At 53.9% G+C, this 21,045-nt stretch overlaps 1 protein-coding gene across 1 annotated transcript in view; it reads right to left on the bottom strand.

The window, feature by feature from the left end:
- LOC111153124 (immunoglobulin superfamily DCC subclass member 3) overlaps window positions 1-19,335 on the bottom strand; it is a 41,106-nt gene extending 21,771 nt beyond the window's left edge. Inside the window, exons 1-2 of the mRNA XM_022511921.1 lie at window positions 19,257-19,335; window positions 16,872-17,177 (exon numbers count right to left, since the gene is read on the bottom strand). Of these exons, the coding sequence (XP_022367629.1) occupies window positions 16,872-17,177; window positions 19,257-19,335 (385 nt within the window). The remainder of the gene's footprint in view (window positions 1-16,871; window positions 17,178-19,256) is intronic.
- Window positions 19,336-21,045: the final 1,710 nt, after the last annotated feature.

Here is a 21,045-nt window from a genome sequence, read left to right on the forward strand (position 1 = left end):
AGGAAGAACCGGGAAAGAAGGGGAAGGAAGAAGAGCTGCGGGGAGCCTGGACTGACGGAGGCACTCGCCTTCTCCGGGAGGAAGCTGGAAATGGTTGGAAAAGGGAGGTCTGAATTACAGAGGGTCAGGATGGGGTGCCCCAAGCACCGAGGCCACTGTTCTGATCCAGGCAGAGTGGCGGGCTGATGAGTAAGACTGCAGCTCCAACCACAGGCCTGTGGAAACCCCACTCAGCATCAGGAATCCTACTTGCCCCAGGCTATCTCCCCTCACTTTTTAAGCTGGAAAGGGTGTAAGAGAGCTCAGTTTAGAAAGCAGAACCAAAGGCAATCAAGGTGCAGCCAGATAAGCTGATGAACACATTCTTTATGCATTCAATAGATTTTGTGGGCTACAACAGGCTGCCTTCTCTTTACCATCACCACCAAATAAGGTGGGGGTTTTTGTTTGCTTGCTTGTTCTTGGTTTGTTTTGTTTTTAGAGGGGAAGGGGCAGGAGATTACAACTCTCAACATCAGGAAGGGTCTTATCTTTCTATCCCTGAGCTCAGAAGCAGGTAGGCACAGGGTAGTAGCTCTTTGAGAGCTGTTGATTTGAGAACTGAGCTGCTTTAATATCCCTCAAGTCCACATATCCTTTTCCTGGAAGCATGCACTTCCTAATCCCTTCTGATGGGCTCTTAGACTCTTTCTGCCTTAAAGGAAGAATGTTATACACATGTTCCAATGCCCTTATCAAATGATAAAAGGGTCTGGTCTGTTGCTCTGATCAACAGGAGGCTGTTGGGCTGAACCAGTAGCCCTCAGTTAGCACCGATGATTAGATGCTCATCGTGGCTTTCTGAAGCTGCAATCCTTTCTAATGTTTGAGTGGCCACAACTGGATTATAAACCCGTTACAGGCAGCGCATAGCCAGACTCTTAAACAGGACCAACCATTTACCTACCCGTTCATCCATTTGAGAATAAAATTTGAGAATTTTATTTGAGAATAAAATTAAAGAATGGAAAACACTTGTTGAGCCAAAATTCTGCCTTGCTCCAACCAACCGACCATAATTAATGGTAACAAGCACTAGCTGTTAACAGTGATACAGGAAAAGCATGTTTTTAAAAGAGAGGAGATTGTAGGTATAGCTCACTGTTTTTCTGACTCAATCCTGAACCAAGGTTTAATCTAACCCTGGTCCTACCCTCAGATGTGGTAATAATGTTTTTCTTTATAATTCTCCTAGTTCTGTATCTTAGAGTCTTTCTACCCCCTCCCAAGGGTCCACATTCCTAAGCTTGCTGGGCATCACAGCACCCACCTGCTGCTGGTGAACTACTCCCCCCATTAGGCCAATCCGCCTAGTTAATTGGTTTCGAGAACAACAAAAACAAAACCAAAGGATAATGCAGGGCTGCTGTGGATGGAGTAAATGTGGGAGGCCTGAAGCCCCCCCAATCTGGCCTCCCTCTTTCCTCATCTCCAGCCCCTGTGCCCCCTCCACAGACTCAGGGACTCTAAGGAATGATGCTTAAAGTCCCCTGAGTTAGAGGAAAAAAAGGATTTATCCAAGGAAACAAGACAGTAGCAGTTAACTGGAATTAAAAACTTGAAAAAAAAAAAGGTAATTAGTTAGGTAGATCAAAGATCATTTTGATGACATATAGGCCACCAGCTTTACTTTAAAAGACTAAAATGACCATTCAAACAGAAACTACAAATACAATTATGACTCTATGTGTGCCTTTATGGTTTGCCCAGATTTCAGTCAGAATGCCTAAATGTCTAATCCCCAGATAAATTATACTTTGTAAAATGATCCACTGTTCAAAAACCAAGAGGAGCCTCCAGGCCCAAATTAGAGACTCAATACTTTTAACTAAAAAAGTGCTTTAAAAAGAAGCCTATTTCTCTTCATATCTCTTCTTTCCCCAAACTGAACACCATAAGCAAGTTTTTAAAATGCTCCATGGGTGAGAATTCTGACAGAAAGATAATGAGTATAATAATGATACTGGGCTTTTCCCCCCTTATCCATTCCCACAGCAACATGTGAATATTCACAGGAGGCTTTGTTATCATGGTTATGACTTTTTAAGATAACAGGAAGGCTGGCACGGACATGCAGGGCTAGTGTTTCTGAAGGGGATTACAGGAAGCTGGAGGGCAGAGGGACGCTTGTTCAAATGGAAACTGGCCTGGCCTGTAAGCTCTTTTCGGGGTGAGGCCACTAGTCTGGCATTCTGGGACCTTCTCCAGCTTGTCTGGGAGGGTGTCCGTTCCATGCCCCCCCCACCTCTGCGTGACTGAGTACTGGTAGTCACCTCTCCTGCAGTGGCAGGACCGAGGTCTGAACTTGCCAGGCCAAGCCCTTCCCACTCAGCACTAAGGAGTAGCACCTGTAGCTCAGCTGAATCCCTCCCCTCCCCAAGGTGGCCAGCGGTGGGACCTTGGAAGTAGGATGTTTCAAGGAAGGGAACAGAATAGGGAGAGCCAGGTGCTCTTTAAGACCAGAAGAGGCTGGGATGGGAGCCCTAGGATACAGTTAGATGCAGACAGAACCACTCTCTGCTCAGAAGCTAGCGGAGAATGGCACAGGTAAAACCATACCTGTAGGCCCATGAGGAATAACTTCTGATGTAACTTTGTCTGCCGTTCTCCAAACTTGGCTGTTGAGCCCCAGAGGGTAAGTAACCCCCAGCAGGCGGGAGGTATTCCTAGCCTCCCGCTTCATGTACCCACGGCTCCCCATTTGCTCACCCTCATCAGGCACCAACTCCAGGCCAAGCACTGTGCCCAGCACTGAGGATGCCCAGCGAAGCTAGCCCCTCCCCTCAAAGAGTTTGCAGACCAGTGGGGAGGGACAACCTATATACTCATTGTCCCAGAAAGGACCGTGTACCTGGATTCGCCCCACCCCAAAACAAAGCTGGGCATAAAGCCCATAAAAAAGCATAAAGAGGGGCACCTGGGTGGCTCAGTGGGTTAAAGCCTCTGCCTTCCGCTCAGGTCATGATCCCAGAGTCCTAGGATAGAGCCCCCGCTTCGGGGCTCTCTGCTCCGCGGGCAGCCTGCTTCCTCCTGTCTCTCTCTCTGCCTGCCTCTCTGCCTACCTGTGATCTCTGTTAAATAAATAAATAAAATCTTTAAAAAAAAAAAAAGCATAACGAATGCTTCTTTAATTGATGTAATAAAAACTACATCGTTTTATTTCAGGAAAGCCTTGATCCCATCAGTGTTACACTTACTGGCTTACTTGCAGTGATCTTGATTTTTGCCACAGTTTGATGGGAAAATTACTGATTTGAGAAGCCAAACCAGAAACACAGCAGAGCAGGAATATCAAAGAGGCTCAATCGTGAGGCTCATTCTACGTGAAATTACTGGTGAGCTGACATAATGGAATCAAGAATGTTCTAATCCAATCTGCAAGGGAGACTAAATTAGGGCTTCTCTGAGGTGCTTGAGGTTTGAAATACAATTTCAAGAGACCTCAAAAACTTAGGGTGAACGAAACTGCTGCAGAAAGAGGGGGATGTTCCAGATAAGCCAGGTTGGTGGGGAAAAACAATAACCCAAAAGGGGGGTAATGAGGAAAAAAACAAACCAGATGTGAAGATGGCAGAAAAAGATCCGAGAATTGTTTGTCATGAGCCAAAGACTGGATTTCAATTCCCTAAGATCGTGGCTCTGAGCAGGAGCCCAAATCCCATTTTGCCAATAAGCATGTTGAAAAGAACATCACACCCCTTCTGTCCCAGCTCTGTATACCCAGAACTTGGGGGCAATGCCCTCTCTTCTGGACCTGTTTCCGCAGCAGGGTTATGAGAAACATGGGCAGGAGGCTGAGGAACAGGGGAAAGTAGGATCAGGGTGAATGAGCAAAGCCTGGAGAGCTCCCCTATTCCCCACTCCTGTCTGCCTTGGGGTGAGAACACCCCCAAGCACCCGTCCTAGTGTTCAAGTCTGTCCTTCCGTAAGGGCCCTGGGACCCTCTCTGCTTCCTTTGCCCCTAGAGCTGGCCTGCTTAAAGATTTGCCCACAAACTTTGGTCTAGCTCTAGCCCGGGGTCAGAAATCCCTGGCCTACAACCCCAAGCCAACCGGGAGGAGGCCTAGGGACCTCCAGCCCTCCGCTCTCACGCTCCATCTTCCTGCCCCAGACCAGTTCCAGGCCCCAGGTTGGCAGGGGCGAGTTCCTAAGTTACCAGGTAAAATGACCCTTCCCACCCTGGCCAGCGCAGCCCTGGGGGGTAGTGCCCCCCCGCCAGGCACCGAGTCCAGGAAGCGAGAACAGCCGGACACTCACAGACAGCGTACACTCACACACTTGCACACGCACACACGTCCTCCCTCACACCCTCACAGACGCATGAGGCACGGGGCCTCGGCGGCCAGCGACTGCGTGGCGCGGGGTTAATTGAATGCACATTGATTCTGCCGCCCGCCCGGCCCGCCAGGCCCGGCCTGGGCAAGAGGCGGCCGCGCTTGGTGTCTGGGGTGGATCATCCCTCCTCCCGCCGCGGTGACAACAAGCGGGGCCCGGGGCGGGGAGCGGAGCCCCGGCTCCTGGCGCGCGCCCTCCGGAACGCGGCGGGGACGGCCGCAGTCCGGGGACTTGGGACACGTGCACGACCGGCCGGGGGCGAGGGGGAGCAAAGGCGAGTAAGAACGGCGGGGGAGCTTTTCTGCCAAACTTTGATCCTAACATTTAGAAAAGGAGGAGGCCAAGCCCAGCGCACCAGGAGAGCCCGAGACAGGGAGACGGAGGAGAGAGCTGGAGCGAGCCTCGAGAGGGGCGCGGAGGGGAGGGGTTGGGAGGAGGGACGCTGTGCAAGACAAAATCGAGTCAGCGCCTCCAAACCTTAGAAGGTAGAAGGGACTTGAGGAATCTTTTAATCTGGCTCTTTTCACACTGCCTCCCACCTATGAGGAAACTGAGGCACTGTGAACTGACGGGTCCAAAGTCATACAGGGGTGAGTTGAACATTTACACTAGAAAATCTAGAGGTGGGATCCAGGGAGGGCACAGAAGTAAGCATGATGGTGTCTGAGTCAATCCAGGACCCTCAATAGTGGTGGGGCCACAGGAGGTGTCCCCTCCAAGCCAGTATAAGCCAGGTACCTCGTGTGGGGCCCTGGCTTCAGCTCTCCCCCTCCCTTCAGCTTCCTGCCCTGCTAACACCAAAGCCCACTAAAGTCCCAATAAAGGGTGCCAGCTGCCACCTGTGGTGGCAAGGGGGTGGGAGGTAGGACCCTACACCCCACAAATGCCTGGATCCTATTCCTTCTCTCCCCTTCAAAGACCAAGTAGGGCAGCACTCCCTCCCACTTCCCACCAAGACAAACTGAGGCCCAGCAGCTTTGGGGGTAGGGAGCAGAAAGCTTGAACCCAGAGCTGAGCCAAGCCTCAGCTCCAGTCTGTCTGCATCTCACAATGGCTCTGCTCCTTGAGGGTGTCGGTCGTCCCACTACCGTCCCATGGCAAGAGCGAGTGGAGTTTTACTACAGGTGGGGTCTGTGGACACATTACAGGCTGTCCTTGATTTCTCCCCACAAACTTGTGCAGAGGCTTTGCAGACACAATCCCAGGTGGGAAGGGGCTTGGTTGGGAGGGGGGACATGGAGGCATGCTGGTGGCAGGCAGGGCCACAGGCCAGAGCACATGCCCCAGGAATTATCAGCTTCCCCAAACCAAGAGCCTTCAGGCTGGGCATGGGGGCAGGAAGCAGGACTCGCAGCAGCAGCAGCAGAGGTCAGGTCTGTGGGGGGTGACTATGAGGAAACCTTGAGCACCAGGGAAGCTGCTGGATCGCAAGAGGATGGGTTTTGTGCTTCCCAGAAGTACAATTCCCCTGTTTCTGGCTGTCACACCAAGACCCAGTGCCTACTCTGATCCAAGGACCCCAGCAAGAACTCCCCTCTCCCCTTGCCAGTAAGTCTCCCTGCACCCTTCCAGCACGCACAGCCTATCCCTCCCTGCTGTGCTGCTCAGGTTACCAAGAAGCCTGCTTCAAGAAGCCTGCCATCCAACCCATTGTTCAGTGGGGCCAGGAGGGCGGGGGCCCAAACGGAGACCCCTCCTCCAGGGTGGGGTGGGGGCGGATTCTCCCAGCCACGCCAGCAGACAGGGACTGTAGCCTTGGGCTTCAGGAGAGAGGCATCCAACCCCAGGAGGCCTTAGGCCACCCTGCCCAGGCAAGGGGACAGCACAAGGACAATCAGCAGCTTGGTTCCTGTAGGCTGATTATGTCTCTTCTCTCCTCCTCCTCTCCCCCACCCCAACAGGACCCCTGGGGAGAAGGATCCTTCTCTAGCCACACCAGTTCCTCTCCTGTGATTTGTTCTGAATTTTCAAACAAAGAGTAATTATGACAGATGTGGAGCAATCAGCGTCATTATGCGGAAACAAGAAAAGGAAAGGGAGCTGAGGGGGCCCCACGGGGGAGGGGAACTTGTCTTTCCTCCTCGGGAAGAAGCAACTCCCACCTCCAGCGCCAGCAGCCCCAGCACCCTCTCAACTTCGTTGCCTGCCAGGAACCTGTATCCTGCACTCGGGGTAGAGCAAGACTTCTCTGTGCAGAGCCTGCCAGCCTAACTGGCCCTCCACGCTGTGGGCCTCCAGCAGCGGCTCTGGGCGGGGGCCGTGTAGCCCATCCTGGCCCAGCTGGAAGTGGCTCCCACTTTGGCCAGGGTTCAAGGCTCTGCTCCCAACACTCCCCATCTCCACCCTGTATGTGTCAAGGTACCCAGTTCTATTTCTGAGGCAGTAATTCTGATTCTGTTCTCCAGGGACTCTAGCCCCCTCTAAAGGCCCTCAGGCCATTGATCTTTGGGTCTGGCAGACCTGGGTTTCAATCCCAACTTCCCTACTTATACTGTGTGCCCTTGGGCAAGTTAATTAACCATCCTGGGCTTCTGTTTACTCATCTGTAAAATAGGACTAGTAATACCTATTAAGGGAAATGTTGTGGGAATTAAGTAAATTAACCCATCAAGGGCTTAGGACAGTGCAGCCCCATATTACTAGGAAGACTTTTACTAGTTAGTTCAGTGCAAGTGCCCGCACATAGGTCGCCCTCGAATCACAAGGCTCAGCATCCAGTGTGCTCTGGAAACTTGGAGGCCCCCGAAATACGCCCGTGGATGTCAGGAGCCCACACTCAACGTTTGCTGGTCAACAAATATCCAGAACCACAATCACAGATAAAGCCTAGGGCAGGGCAGTGCACAAGAAAAAGAGAAATATATGTATCATGTACCAGCTTCCCCTTGGCGCAGGGAGCACATAAAAAGATCCCTCCCCTCCCCATCTGGAGAGGCACCAGGCCCGTGAGAGGGGTGACGTGCCCAGGAGACTCTCTTACCTGCCCAGGCTGGAGAACCAGCCACGTCCCTGGGCAGGTTACCTACTTAGAGACTCAGTTTTCAAGTCTGTAAAATGAGAAGCTTGGACCAGATGAGCTCCAAAGCTAGTCGCTGGAGGCTGGGAAGCCTCCAAGGTCCTAGCTAGGGGGAGACCTGCAGGGTCTTTTGCTGTAGCCTGCAACTCAGGGAAAGGGCGAGGGAGGACTCTGTTCTCTCTCACGGTGGTCTGCCCCTCCTCTCCATTTAGGTGGTCTGGTCTCCGTCTGCCCACCCTAAGGCCCTGGAGCCTCTCTCCGGTCCCCCCTTCACATTCCAATGGCCTTGGGGCAGCAGCCAGACCAGAAAGTCCAGTTCCCGCCCATTATCACTGCTCGCATCTGTACTGCAATCCAACACCAGCATTCCAGAGAGCGGCCTGGGGCTGCCCCCACCACCCACCGTGGTCAGTGTCCAGGCTCAGAGACAAGCCTCAAGCAGGGGCCAGTGTTCTCAGATTCCTCCCAGGGAAGGTCTGCCCCCAGGGGGCTCTGGCTTGCTGGGGAGGCCATGGACCATTTCCATGGGGGTCATCTTTAAACCTCACCCTGTCTCCTCTTCTTATCTCTTTGCTCTGTGCCCAGGACTGAGCTTCTCAGGGGGCTCTCTCCCCCAGCAAAGAGAGGATGGTGGACACAGGAGTTGCCACAATTGGAGAAACAGGCAGGAGGAAGGATAGAACAAGGGAGAGAGGAGCAGAAGAAAGGACAGGGCGGGAGGAACAAGGGCTGAGGGCGATAAAGACAAAGATGTTAAGCATGACCCCACAGGAAGGCAGAGGTGGAGTGCAGTCCGTGGGAGAGTGTCAAAGCCAAGATCCAGAGAGGAGAGAGAGAAAAGTGGGTGGGAGAAGCTGGGAGGTGAACCCACTGCATCATATTTTTCTCCCCCTGCCTGAATTGGGTGGCTGGCTGACTGGCCATAGGCCCATACTCCCCACTCCTCCATCTCCCTGGGGTCTGGGGTCTGGCCAGGAGCTCTTCCTGCTCAACCCCTGCCTTTCCACCTTCACTGGTCCCAGTGGCACATGTCCAGGCACCCCTTCTCAGGAAGCCACTGGGACTGCTCCCATCTGTCTTCTGTCCTAACCTTATACTTAAGGGCAGTCACAAGAGTTGGGTTAGCATTTCTTGGAGGCGGTGAACCGGAAGCAAGATGAGAAATCAAAGAGTGATCCTTGGTGGGGATACAGAGCCATACAGGCCAGCAGGCTCGGACCGCAATCAGACTGTTGGCACTGCCTAATAAATAACTAAGAATACGGCGTCAACTCCCAAGGTGCTTCCATGCCTGCAAGCCTATGAGGTGAGCCCCCACCCTCCACCAGTGACCTGGGGATTATCTCCCTCTTCTCTCGCTTCAGCTGGTTGAGTATCACTCCTTGTGGGACCTAAACAGCACCGACCATTGTCTCTTGGCCTGTGCCTGTTCTGTCCACTCTAGCCTTCCAATCTGGCCACAATGCCCAAGGGAAGTGCTTGGAGAAGAGAGGGACCCCAATCCTGGGCCCCATACACCTTCTTCAGGCACACACCTGCACGCTCAGGTCCCCACACAGGTCCATGTGGCAGCGTACACACAATACCGTTCTCTCCATTCCTGGGTGCAACAAGGCTATGGTCAGAGAAGCTTTGGGTGCCCTAGGTGAATCACACAAGACAGACATTTTTTGAATCACTCGGTCCAGTTTAAACAAAGACAGCCGCGAGCAGTTTGGTTTTCCATCCCACATGCCCTTCTGTTCCATTCTACTGTTTTTGAAGCCTGTGTAGAACAGCCTTCAAGCTGCCGTGAAAAGTCTCTCTCTCTCTCTCTCTCTCTCTCTCTCTCTCGCTCGCTCTCTCTCTCTCTCTCACACACACACACACACACACACACACACACTCACTCTCTGGCCGGCAGGGACTCTGGAGAGGAGAAGGAAAGGCAATACAAGAAAGCCAGGAGTGAAAAAGTCCTTTCTCCCTGGGGGCGGGGAGGGGACAGGGGGTTAAGGGGGGCTGGGGGCCTGTTTCATTTGCAGGCTGCAAATGCCTCTCCTATTCACGGGCCCACATTCCCAGCCAAGGCGCCCGGCCACGGACAATGCCGGGAACAGGAACAGAGGAGATTTGCACATTGTGTTCAAGGGGCCAGCTGGCTGCCTGCGACAGTGGAGCCAAGGTGTGGGAACCAGAAGCATTCGACTTCCACATTCGAGTCCTGCGGGTGGGGGCGAGGGGGGCCCTCCCCCCTCAGCTGGGGCCAGTGTGGCTAGGGACAGGGACCTCATCCAGCCAGGGACTGAAGTTCAAGGCAGGAGACCCGGAGACCCACGCCTGAAGGGTGCCAAGTGCTTTGGTCTCCGCCTCACACCCCATGTGGCCAGGAAGAGTCTCAGGTCCTCTGCAGATAAACACCCAGCAGCAGCCGCCCACAATCGTGCCGGGTGTGCTCTGTTCCCTCACGGACCCGGCCTGCTCCCGAGCTTCTGCTCCTCTGAGCTATGCTATCAATTACAAGGCCAGGAGAGACACACAGAGAGAGAAAGCAAGGGAGAAGCAGCACGAGAAACAAGGGAGAGCGAGCTTTGCACCCGCAGGGCCACATGTTCATTTAGTTTTTACCAAGCTCCACAGGGAGGGGACGTGAGAAATACAAAAGCGAAGCCCTTTAGGAGCCCAAAGTCTAGTTGAGGAGACAGATGGAATGTCCAGCCACAAAACAGTACTTAACAATGTAAGCAGCCATCACTGAGGGGAAGCTTGAGCCTGAGTGTCACAGGCCACGAATCCACCCTGCCTTAGCAAGGGGAGAGGAAACTGATCAGCTAAGGGACAGATGGGCAAGAAGAGACTGGGAAAAGGCCCAGCAAAGGCGAGCATGTCCCCAGGACTGGCTGGATGGCAAAAAAGCCTTCACACCTTAGAGCAGACAAGAACCTGAGCCCAAGCACCCACTTTCACAATAAGGAAAGCAAACCCTAGAGAGGACGAGTGACTTGCCCAGAGCCACGCAGGAGCCCGGTGTCCAGGCAAGCGCCCTTCCATCACACCTCACAGCAGCTAGGGACTGTCCGAGGAGCGTCAGTGGGGTATCAACTGGCATGTGGAAAGGGCCTGACCCTCCCCCATTTGCACCTGACTCTGGTGTAGTTACACATGAGCTGTGGGAAAGGAGAGTCGGCCTCTGCACTGCCAGCCCGCTCGTCACACCAGTGACATTTCCGCTGCGACACCTGCTTCCTGCTCCACTTGGTAGGCAGATGTGTGTGATTGAGAGGCAGTTGGTGGGGGCTTCCTCAGGGATACCTCAGCTGAGCTGCCCTTCAAGGAGGAGAGAGAAGCTTGGGCTCCATATAACAGGCCTGAGTGTCCAACCTCCAGGTGACACAGGCCTCTGGAGTTCCCAGCCACTGCACCAGGAACCGCTTCCCTCCAAAGCCCACTGCTCTACCCTGAAACACTTTGGGGTCCCCTCAATACACTGAGCCCCCCAACACAAACTGTTCTCCCCATTAGCTCCAGCCCATGGTTCTTCTGCCACTGCCCCTCACCCCCAGCTCCGAGTTGGTTCCACAGATCTGGCTCCAGACCCTGATCCCAGATTCACAGAACCACGGATCTTGCTGCTAAAAGTGGGTTCCAGAGTAGCTGTTTAAACTGCTTTCTCTCAGATGGGTTGAGAATGAATCAGATTTTAGAAGTGGGTGCCTGAGGGTCTGAGAAGTCGGTGGAGGCAGCAGGAGACTCCCCCTTGCCCCACCCCACAGCCTCTTCCTAGGAGTCTGGGCTCACCAAGGGCCTTCCTGGAATCCGCACAAGAGGAGCTTAGAACCCCGCATTCCTCAGAATGATAATGTTAATATTTGAGGAACACTTTCTAGGTGCCTTGCACCGTGCTGAGTTCTTCACCCAGACCGTCACAGGTAATCCTTATAACATTCTTTGTTGGGAAGTCCTATTTCCCCATTTTTGAGGCTAAGGTGTGCCCGGCTGGCTTAGTAGGTAGAGCATGCAACTCTGGGTCATGAGTTTGAGACCCACATTGGGTGTAGAGACTGCTAAAAAATAAGTAAACAAAAAAAGTAAGTGTAGGGGCGCCTGGGTGGCTCAGTGGGTTAAAGCCGCTGCCTTCGGCTCAGGTCATGATCCCAGGGTCCTGGGATCGAGCCCCGCATCGGGCTCTCTGCTCAGCGGGGAGCCTGCTTCCCTTCCTCTCTCTCTCTCTGCCTGCCTCTCTGCCTACGTGTGATCTCTGTCTGTCAAATAAATAAATAAAATCTTAAAAAAAAAAAGTAAGTGTAAACAACTTGCATTGGAATTTTAAAAGATAACAAAATATTATATCTAGAAAATAAAGACTCCAAACAGGTAAGTGACTTGTCCATGTCCGTCCAGCGGGGGGCAGTAGCTTCTGCAGTTTACCCTCACAGCCACCGCTGGGCCTGCCCTGTGGGGACAGCCCCAGGCAGGGAGGGAGGACATCCTGGCTCTTGGAGGACTGGGCCACCATCCAGATAGGCTGAACCTCATCCTAAATTAGTGGTCAGTACCTGGCACTGACAAAACTATTTAATGTCTAGAGGTCAAGCCCCATGCCAGGTTTTTACACCCAATCTACTCATTTCATCCTCCAACAGCCTTGATAGGCTGATAGGGTTATGACCATTTTTTCAGACGAGGGCTCAAGAGGATTAGTAACTCATCGGTGAGTGGCAGAGCTGGGGTTCAAACCCATCTGGGTTTGCTCCTGCACCACATTCTGCCAACCTCACTGTGTTGCCCACATACCCCCACACCAGAGATGGTGGATGGCCTGGGGGGTGGGCTCTGCTCTAGCACCTGTGAACCAGCAGGATCCATCAGTATCGCCTGGCCTTTGGTGAGACATGCAGGACCCCAGGCCTTGGCCTAGACCTACTGACTCAAAATACAAATTCTATCGGGTTCCCCAGGTACTTCATGGGCACAGTAGCATTTGTGAAGTCCCGCTCTAGATCACATAGATCTTTGCTCCGATTCTCCAAGGGGCATAGGACCAGGAAGTGAAGGGTAGGGCCTGAGGGCATCTGCCTGAGGGGAGTTAAGGGTGGGTCCCCCAAACATCCCCCCACCTTGTATCTAGCCCATCTTTTTTTTTTAAGATTTCATTTTGGGGGTGCCTGGGTGACTCAGTCAGTCAAATATCCCTCTCTTGATTTCCACTCAGGTCATGATCTCAGGGTTGTGAGACTGAGCCCAGTCTGGTGCTCACTTCAGATTCTCTCTCTCAGGGCCCTGAGTGGCACAGTTGATTGAGCATCCGACTCTTGGTTTTGGCTCACATCATGATCTCAGGGTCTTGAGATCAAGCCCCACATCAGGCTCAACACCAAGTCTGCTTGAATTTCTCTCTCTCTCTCAAATAAATAAATAAATCTTAAAAAAAAAAAAAGATTCTCTCTTGCCTTCTGCCCCTCCCCCCACTTCTCCCTCTCTCTCTCTAAAAAAAAAAAAAAAAAAGGTTTTATGTATGTTTGTATGTATTTGAAAGAGAGATTGTGGGGGCGCCTGGGCGGCTCAGTGGGTTAAGCCTCTGCCTTTGGCTCAGGTCATGATCTCAGGGTTCTGGGATCGAGCCCCGCATCAGGCTTTCTGCTCAGCAGGGAGCCTGCTTCCTCCTCTCTCTCTGTCTCTCTGCCTACTTGAGATCTCTCTCTGTGTCAAATAAATAAAATCTTTAAAAAAAAAAGAGAGAGAGAGAGATTGTGAATGAGAGGAAGAGGGAGAGAGAACCTGAAGCACTCTGGACTGAGCACAGCCTGACCTGGGGCTCGATCCCACAACTGGGAGATCATCACCTGAGCTGAAAACAAGAGTCAGATGCTTAACCGACTGAGCCACCCATGTGCCCCAAAAGATTTTATTTTTAAGTAATCTCTACACCCATCGTGGGGCTCAAACTCACAACCCCAAGATCAAGAGTCACATGTTCCAACCACTGAGCCAGCCAGGCGCCCCATTGCCCATCCCTCTTTGGGGTCGTCCAGGTACACAGACTTCAACAGGTGTGAGGCAATGCACATGTTCCCCCTGGGTCAGGTGACACACATACCCTCCCAGAGGCCCTCCAGAGGGATGGCAGAGAGTTTCAGAGGCTAACCCGGCTTCAGCCCATACTCTGAGGCTTGGGAGAATCCCCAGGCCCTCCCAGGAAGGAGTTAAAACAGAACAAGTTGCTCTCTGCCTCCAATAATTCCACTCCCTGGTAGATTTCCCTGGTGTACTTCCTAACCGAATCCCAGTGAGGGAGAGAGCTGGGGGCTGGGAACACAGTCAGGCAGTTTGCTTTCGTTGGCAATGTCTGTAAAATCACCTTTTGATGAAGAATGCCGTATTGGCTCCCACGTGCCTCCTCTATACTAGGCAAATCATGGGATGTGTCAGTCCTTCCAACCATCCCACAAATGTAGGAGTATTTGCACATTTCACAGGTGAGGAATCTGGCCCAGAGAGAGGCTAACTTGTCCGGGTCTGTCTCATTATTAACAAGTGTCTCAGTTTGCAGCCTCCAGACCCCAAGCACATGGAACTGCAGGCCAGAGAAACCAGACATGCCAGAAGCAGGAATACTCTTAGGACCCTGAGCCACTCCGTCCTAAAAAGGAGATACTGGGAACAGAAGCCACCAAGGAACCAGCGTGCAATGTAGCCCAGCCTGGTCAGGCCATCTTTTTTTTTTTTTTTAAAGATTTTATTTATTTGACAGAGAGAGAGAGATCACAAGTAGGCAGAGAGACGCAGAGAGAGGAAGGGAAGCAGGCTCCCTGCCTAGCAGAGAGCCCGATGTGGGGCTCGATCCCAAGACCCTGGGATCATGACCTGAGCTGAAGGCAGAGGCTTTAACCCACTGAGCCACCCAGGTGCCCCTGGTCAGGCCATCTTTTGATGACAACATCTGAGGCCACTGGGATGGAAGAGGGAGCTTTTTCTTTAAAGATATTTATTTATTAGAGAGATCACAAGCAGGCAGAGAGGCAGGCAGAGAGAGAGGAGGAAGCAGGCTCCCTGCCCAGCAGAGAGCCTGATGTGGGGCTTGATCCCAGGACCCTGGGATCATGACCTGAGCCGAAGGCAGAGGCTCTAATCCACCGAGGCGCCCCAAGAGGGGGCTTTTCTAGTTGTGGCCTCAGGCCCAGAGCTCAGAGGCCCCAGCAGGGCTCCCCCCACAGACCTGGGCCCCTGTGTGCCCCACTGGCGAATCCGCTGGGTAGACTGTGTGTCTGTGAGTTGTGCTGAACCTGCCGATTCCCCATCAGCCCCCAGGGAGCAGGCAGGAAAGGCAGGGGCTCCAGAGGGCTCCTCACACCTTTCAGCAAGGCACCCTCCCATGTCACACAACATCTGCAGTGCCCGCAGGCACACGGGCAGGGAGTTATTACCAAAGGAGAAAACTCAGGCAGCTAATCAGCTTTGGAGGTTTCTAGGGACATCAGCTTGTGAAGTGAGAAAAGGAGATCCAGCCACCCGGTTGCTTGGTACCCAAGCATTCCCCCATGGGGTCACAAGCCTTGCAGGGGAGAGAGAGGCCATATCAGATCGCTGGTGCTTAGAGGCAAACCCCCAGCTGTCCCCAGGACCCCAAAGGATTAACCAGGCTGACCTCACCCACTGGCCCTTCCCCCAGCCCACAGCTCAGTTTTTATACTGTAGGAGTTTAAGGAGACCAGACATCTTGAAGGTATTACCGTTTATAGAAAAGCACATTTACAATTAGCTATATATAAACACCTGGGATTTATCTCCCAGAATTCTAGGCTGGCGATGTAGGCACCAGTGCTGACACAAGCCGGGGACAGTGTGGGGATCCTCTCCTCAAGAAATCTTACTTCTCTCCCTGGCAAATCTTGGGGGCCCTGCCCTGCATCCACATCCACGCTTCTCTTCCTCATACCCCGCCATCTGCTGAGAGGCCGCACCAGCCTTCCCTGCACCGCCGAGAGCTGGCGTGGAGGGGTCACTGAGCCAGAAGTGACTGGGTCTCCAGGTCCAGGGCTGCCTCCCAGAGAGCTCCATATGGGGGCCTGAATCAGCCTTCTTTAGAACAAAGGGGCATCTTCAACTCAGTGAGAAGCCTCCTGCCTCAGAACGATTCATCACTCACCAGCCATTCCGAGCAACTGGGCAAATGCCCTAAGAGCCAGGAGGAAACTGGCAGGCCCTCAGCCGGGGGAGCAGCGGCATGCCATGGGAGTTAGGCAGGACGGGTAGGGCTTCTACTGCCCAGCCTTCTAAAGAAGGCTGATTCAGGCCCCCATATGGCTGCCCGAATTCCCCTCGGGTCATGATCTCGGGGTCCTGGTATGGAGCCCCGGTCAGCTCCCTGCTCAGCGGGGAGTCTGTTTCTCTCTCTGCCTCTGCCTCCTTGCCATCCCCGCTTGTGCTCGCTCTCAAATAAATAATAAATAAAATCTTTAAAAAATAGAATTATTACCAACACCTTTAAGGCATAGCCTCTTTAAGCAGCGTCTTTAAGGGGCACTCCCCCAGAAGTACGAAGTTGTGGGGTAGAGAACTACCTAGCACTTGCTAAAACTTTCGCCTTCTCTCAAGAGCAGTGGTTCTCAAGCCTGACACACACCTTGCCTCATATCCCCAGCTTGCCCCCTTCAAGATCCATAGGTAATTCTGGCTTACACAACCAAGAGTGCGCATAAATTAAAGAACAACTGAATTTTTGCGGGACAGGGCAGTAGAACACAGCCATCATTTCATCTCAACTACTGGTGGTCGATCAGTGTAAGCAAAGCACAATTCTAGAACTGAAACACCCCTCCTGGCCCTTTCTCTCCCGTGCAAAACACATCAGATGTCAAGTCACCACAATGTGCACTTTAAAGACTTACAATTTTATTGTCAATTATCCCTCAATAAAGCTGAATTTTTTTAAAGAGGCACATTAGCATGAAGGTGAGTGGGAGTAATGTCATCATTGTGATAACCTTGAAATTAACCTACCACATTTTTTGTAAAATGAATTGTTGACAAGCTTCCGAATATCATTATCCTACCCAAAAGATCTGAAAGTCAGCACATAATTTAAAATTGCATGTAGCCAAATTGCCCTTCAAAATTCTCTTAAATCACCCATAAAGTATGACAGTTGTATCCTGAGACACAAGCATCCCACTCGATGGACTGGGACGCTCCCAGTGCAGCCACGTGGAAGCTAAGACACACCGACCCAAGAGTTGGTTGGATACAGCTTGCTCTCTTTCGCTCCCTCTCCCCGCCAGCAATATTTGTCTGTATTCTTGCCGAATCCCATTCCAGTCAGTTAAATGAGTACAGGATATAATTCCACCGCCACAAATGACTACGATGTACGTCTCAACTGACCCATGCTGAGAAATCAGTCCTCCAGAAGGCTGCAGAAGAGGAATTGCTTCCCCTGACCCCAACCCCTGGGCAGACCCTGGATCCCCAGTCTAGGAAAAAACAGTAAGGGGTGTCCACTTACTTGCAGCCTGGATTCGAGCCTTCCGGCTGACCACGAGTCCAAAGCGGTTCTGAGCCACACACTCATAGTCACCCTCATCTGAGGGGCTTCCTCCCCGATCCAGCTGGAAGTGAGGGAGCATCAGGGACCCGTTGGCCAGCAAGGTGGCGTGGGTACTCTCCAGCAGCTCCACTCCATTCTTCCTCCAGGTGATTCTCACTGGAGGGGTCCCCTCCACCCTGCAGCCCAGCACTACAGGCTGCCCAGGAACTGCTACATCATCACTTGGCTCCACAGCAAAGGCCAGTTCGGCAGAGTGGCCGAGACCTGTATCGGGCGGGGGAGATGGAAGGAAAAGGAGAGGTTAGTGTGAACTGCACAGGCAGGAAGAACTTCATACACAGGTGGCCCAAGTTCCCAAAACTGTACACCCCCCCATCTTTCAGTAATGTCAGTAGAAATCTCTATTACATATATAATTTTACGCATTAGAAAGTGCTGTCTTATGCAGTACCTTTCTCAATCAGCAGACCATCTCAGAGAGAGATATTATTTGTACCGTTTCCTGGTTTTACAGACAAGGGAACTGAAGCCCAGAGATAATGAAACAACTTGTCTAGGGTGTCACAATTCATAGTAACACATCTGAGATCCAAAAGTAAGACTGATTCTAACATGGCTGCTACCACTTCTGTGATCACTCTGGCTACACACTGCAGCCTCACAGACTTTCAAGGTCAAAGTGTTCAACCTGTCCTAGCGTCCCATTCCTCATCTGATAGGTACAGGTTAGGCAATGTGCCAGCCCCACTGCCTCTGCCCTAGGGCACTCTATGTTTTGGTTTATGTGGTTGTTTTGCTGTTGTCATAAGGAGAATTGAGGGGTACCAAGCGTCAACTCAGAGTTCCCAAAATTCAGGAAGAGGGAGGATTTCTAGAATCCTTACTCCGACCGACCTCACCGCTCCCGTAGAACAAAACTGAGCTGGAAGAAGAGAAGAGGAACGAGGAGAGAGGGAAGAAGGTGATTAGGAAATGAGGGGGAAGCCCGACAGGAAGGACAAGAGCTCCAATCCAAGGCGTGATGCCAAGTTCCCAACTTCTCCAACGAGCAACTTACCAGGCCAGTTATCACCTCACTCCGGGAGGAATGAACCCACCTGGTCTGAAAGGGCAGCCACAGACCCCCTCGTCACATTTCCAGGGAACTAGCGATCCTGGAGCTGGCCCCTCCCCAACAGACAAGCGCCCTCCCTGGTTGGGGGAGACGGAAAGTGGGTGGGGAGAAAGGAGGAGGGGGACCCGCCTTACCGACGATTCCCCCAGCCACCGGGATATGTAATAATTTAAGACATTTGAGGGTCATAACCTTTCAAACCCCTACCCACGCTCCCCCTGCCCTGCATTTCAGCCGCTTCAGCCCCCAACCCAACCCCGGTACAGCAGTCGAGGAATAAAGTTTCTCCTAGATGCGGACGCGGTATTCTGTTTCTCCCGAGCGGAGAGGAGGGAGAACACCGCCTAAACCAGCGTCTGCGGAGAACCTGGGGTGGGAGGGGAAGGGCCTAGATGTGCGCTCCCCTCCCGTGAGATGGGCCCATTACAGCCCCTGAGGGAACAGGGTGGTGGTGACGCAGCTCTGGGCAGCAACGCGGGCAGACCCCGAGCCCGGGGTCAGGGGCGCTCTGCCCGCGCACCCTCCCGGGAAGGGCGGGCACGTGAGCGTCCCCGAAGCTCGCTCCCTCTCGGTCGGCTTCTCTTCCCCTTCCCCGGCCGCGCGGTCTCCCTCGGGTCCCCTCCTCCCCACGCGCGGCCCGCCGGGACTCTGCCTCCTCCTCTGCCTCGGTCTCCGCCGAGCACTCCCGGTGCCAGGGCCAACTCTCGACCCGGGACGTGCCCGGTCGGGCCCGCCTCCGTCCCCCCGCCCCCCCGCTCGGCTGCGTTCGGTCTCTGCCGCCTCGGGCTACTCTGGCCCGCAGCCGGGCTCCGCGCCCCCCGGCCCGCCCCCTCGGACGGGACTCGGCCCTGAGGTGCCCCCCTGGTTCGCTTCTCCCTCTCCCCAACTCCCGCCGCCCGCCCGCCCGTCTCGCTTCTGCTCTGCGGCGCTCCGTGCTCCTCGGTCTGGGCTTGCGTCCTGCCTGAGTCCCAGAGCCTCAGCGCCCCGAATCGGAGTCTCTCCTCGGGGGCTGCGTCCTCAGCATCCCCCTGCCGGCCGGGCCGCCGGCCTCGGGGCCCTCTCCCCCGGCTCCACCCCGTCCCGCTCGGCTCTCCTTTTCGGACAAGTCCCTCCCGCCCCGGGTCCGCCCGCAGGGTCCGCGCCGCTCTCCCCAGTTCCGCCCCCTCGCGCCCACCTACTCCCCTCTCGCCCTTCCCGGGGCTCGGTCCGCGGCCGCCCGGGGCGCTCACCGTCGCTCGGCGCGGGCAGCAGCAGTGGCAGCAGCAGCGGCAGCAGGAGCCGGCGCGGCGCGGCGCGCGGAGCAGCCATGGGGCTCTCGGTCCGCTCGGCTCGGCGAAGCGCGGCTCCGGGGCCTCTGGCGGCTCACAGCGTCCCGCGGGGTCGGCGCCGGGGCCGGGGCCGGGGCTCCGGCCGGGGCCGAGCCCGGGCGGCGGCGGGCTGGGGCCACATGCCTGCCTAGGAGCGCCGGGGGCGCAGGGGGAGCGCCGCTTGCGCCATCTTGCACCCACCCCAGCGATCTGTCAGCCTCACCCGGGGTGCGCGCTCCGCACTCGCACCGCCCGCGCCCGCCCCGCCCTCCTCCCTCCGCCCGCCGCCCCTCTTCCCTCCCCTCCCGGTCCCCTCCCCCAGCCCCTCTCCCCGGAGGCCCGGTCTGGGGAACAAAAGAGCCGGCGAGCGCTTTAAGCGGCCGGACATTCCCGGCTGCGCGGCGGACGCGCCCCCTGCGCTTTGAACTGTGGCTGGAGCTGCCGGCGCGGTCCCGGGCTACTGCGCCGTACCCCCTGCCCGCGGGCCAGCCCCGGACTTGGGGGGCCGGGGAAGTGGAGAGAGCCAGCGGACTGTCAAGTGGGTCCGGGCTGCGGAGAAACACGCAAAGCCGTGGGGTATGCTCTGACCCACTGTTTCTGCTGCACCCTGCACCACCGAGTCCAAGTATATGTTTTCGAGATAATCGCCTAAAAGCTGCACAAACTTGTCAAAGGTTCGGTTTTCCGTGGTTTCTGGTCCTGCCACTCAAAGGCTAGGACGTTTAGCTGCAAGACGGGCCTCTCTAAACTACAGAGTTCTGGCATTGAGTGGACCGGAGGTGGAAGGGGTAGGAAGGTAGCCTCCCCCAGGGCCCTGGGACAAAAGTAACGTGGGTTTCGATCCCAGTACTGCCTGCTGTCTAGCCCAGCCAACCCAGGCAGTCACTCTCAGAGGTCATCTGAGAGATAAAGATAATCCTATCTCTCCTGCTCGATGCCAGGGATATTTAAAGGACGCGGGTCCTAACAAATGACCTGGTATCTGGGAAAGCAAACTGAAAGTCGAAACTCCCAATAACATTTCTATGTCACAAAGAAGACTCTCAATGTTTCATGTCTGAGAACACATGAGCCAAGGAGTGCACGAATTTTAGGGAAGATAGGTATGTATCACCTCTTAGGAGATACATACCCATGTTAACGCTCAGACATCTTGAATCTTGGCCACTCATTATTAAATGATCTTCTGTTGAGTCTGGCGTGATGAGCTAGTCCATCTATTCTGTTCTAAGATCAGGAGATTTAAAGATGGTCCTCTTTGCCTCATTCAGCTATTTCTTCCTCCAGCATTGGACTGGGATGAGGAGGAATAGCTAGTTTTTTTTTTTTTTTAATTTTTAATTTTATTTTTTTTAAAGATTTTATTTATTTATTTGACACAGAGAGATCACAAGTAGGCAGACAGAGAGAGAGGGGAAAGCAGGCTCCCCACTGAGCAGAGAGCCTGATTCGGGGCTTGATCCCAGGACCCTGAGACCATGACCTGAGCAGAAGGCAGAGGTTTAACCCACTGAGCCACCCAGGTGCCCCTAGGTTTCTCTTTTGATACCAACTCTGGAATCTTGGAATCAGGAGTGTTAACCATCCATAAACCTAACTTTGGTGCAGATGAGTAAAAAAGTGCAGGCCTCCAGAGATCAGATAAGTTTACTGCTGATGGGGTTTGCCCAGCCCAGGACTCCTGACTCTCCTGTAGCTGTTGGAAGATGAG

The sequence above is a fragment of the Enhydra lutris genome, unplaced genomic scaffold, assembly GCF_002288905.1.
Source record: "Enhydra lutris kenyoni isolate GAN:26980312 unplaced genomic scaffold, ASM228890v2 scaffoldscaffold31, whole genome shotgun sequence".
In the NCBI taxonomy this organism is placed as follows: Eukaryota; Metazoa; Chordata; class Mammalia; order Carnivora; family Mustelidae; genus Enhydra; species Enhydra lutris.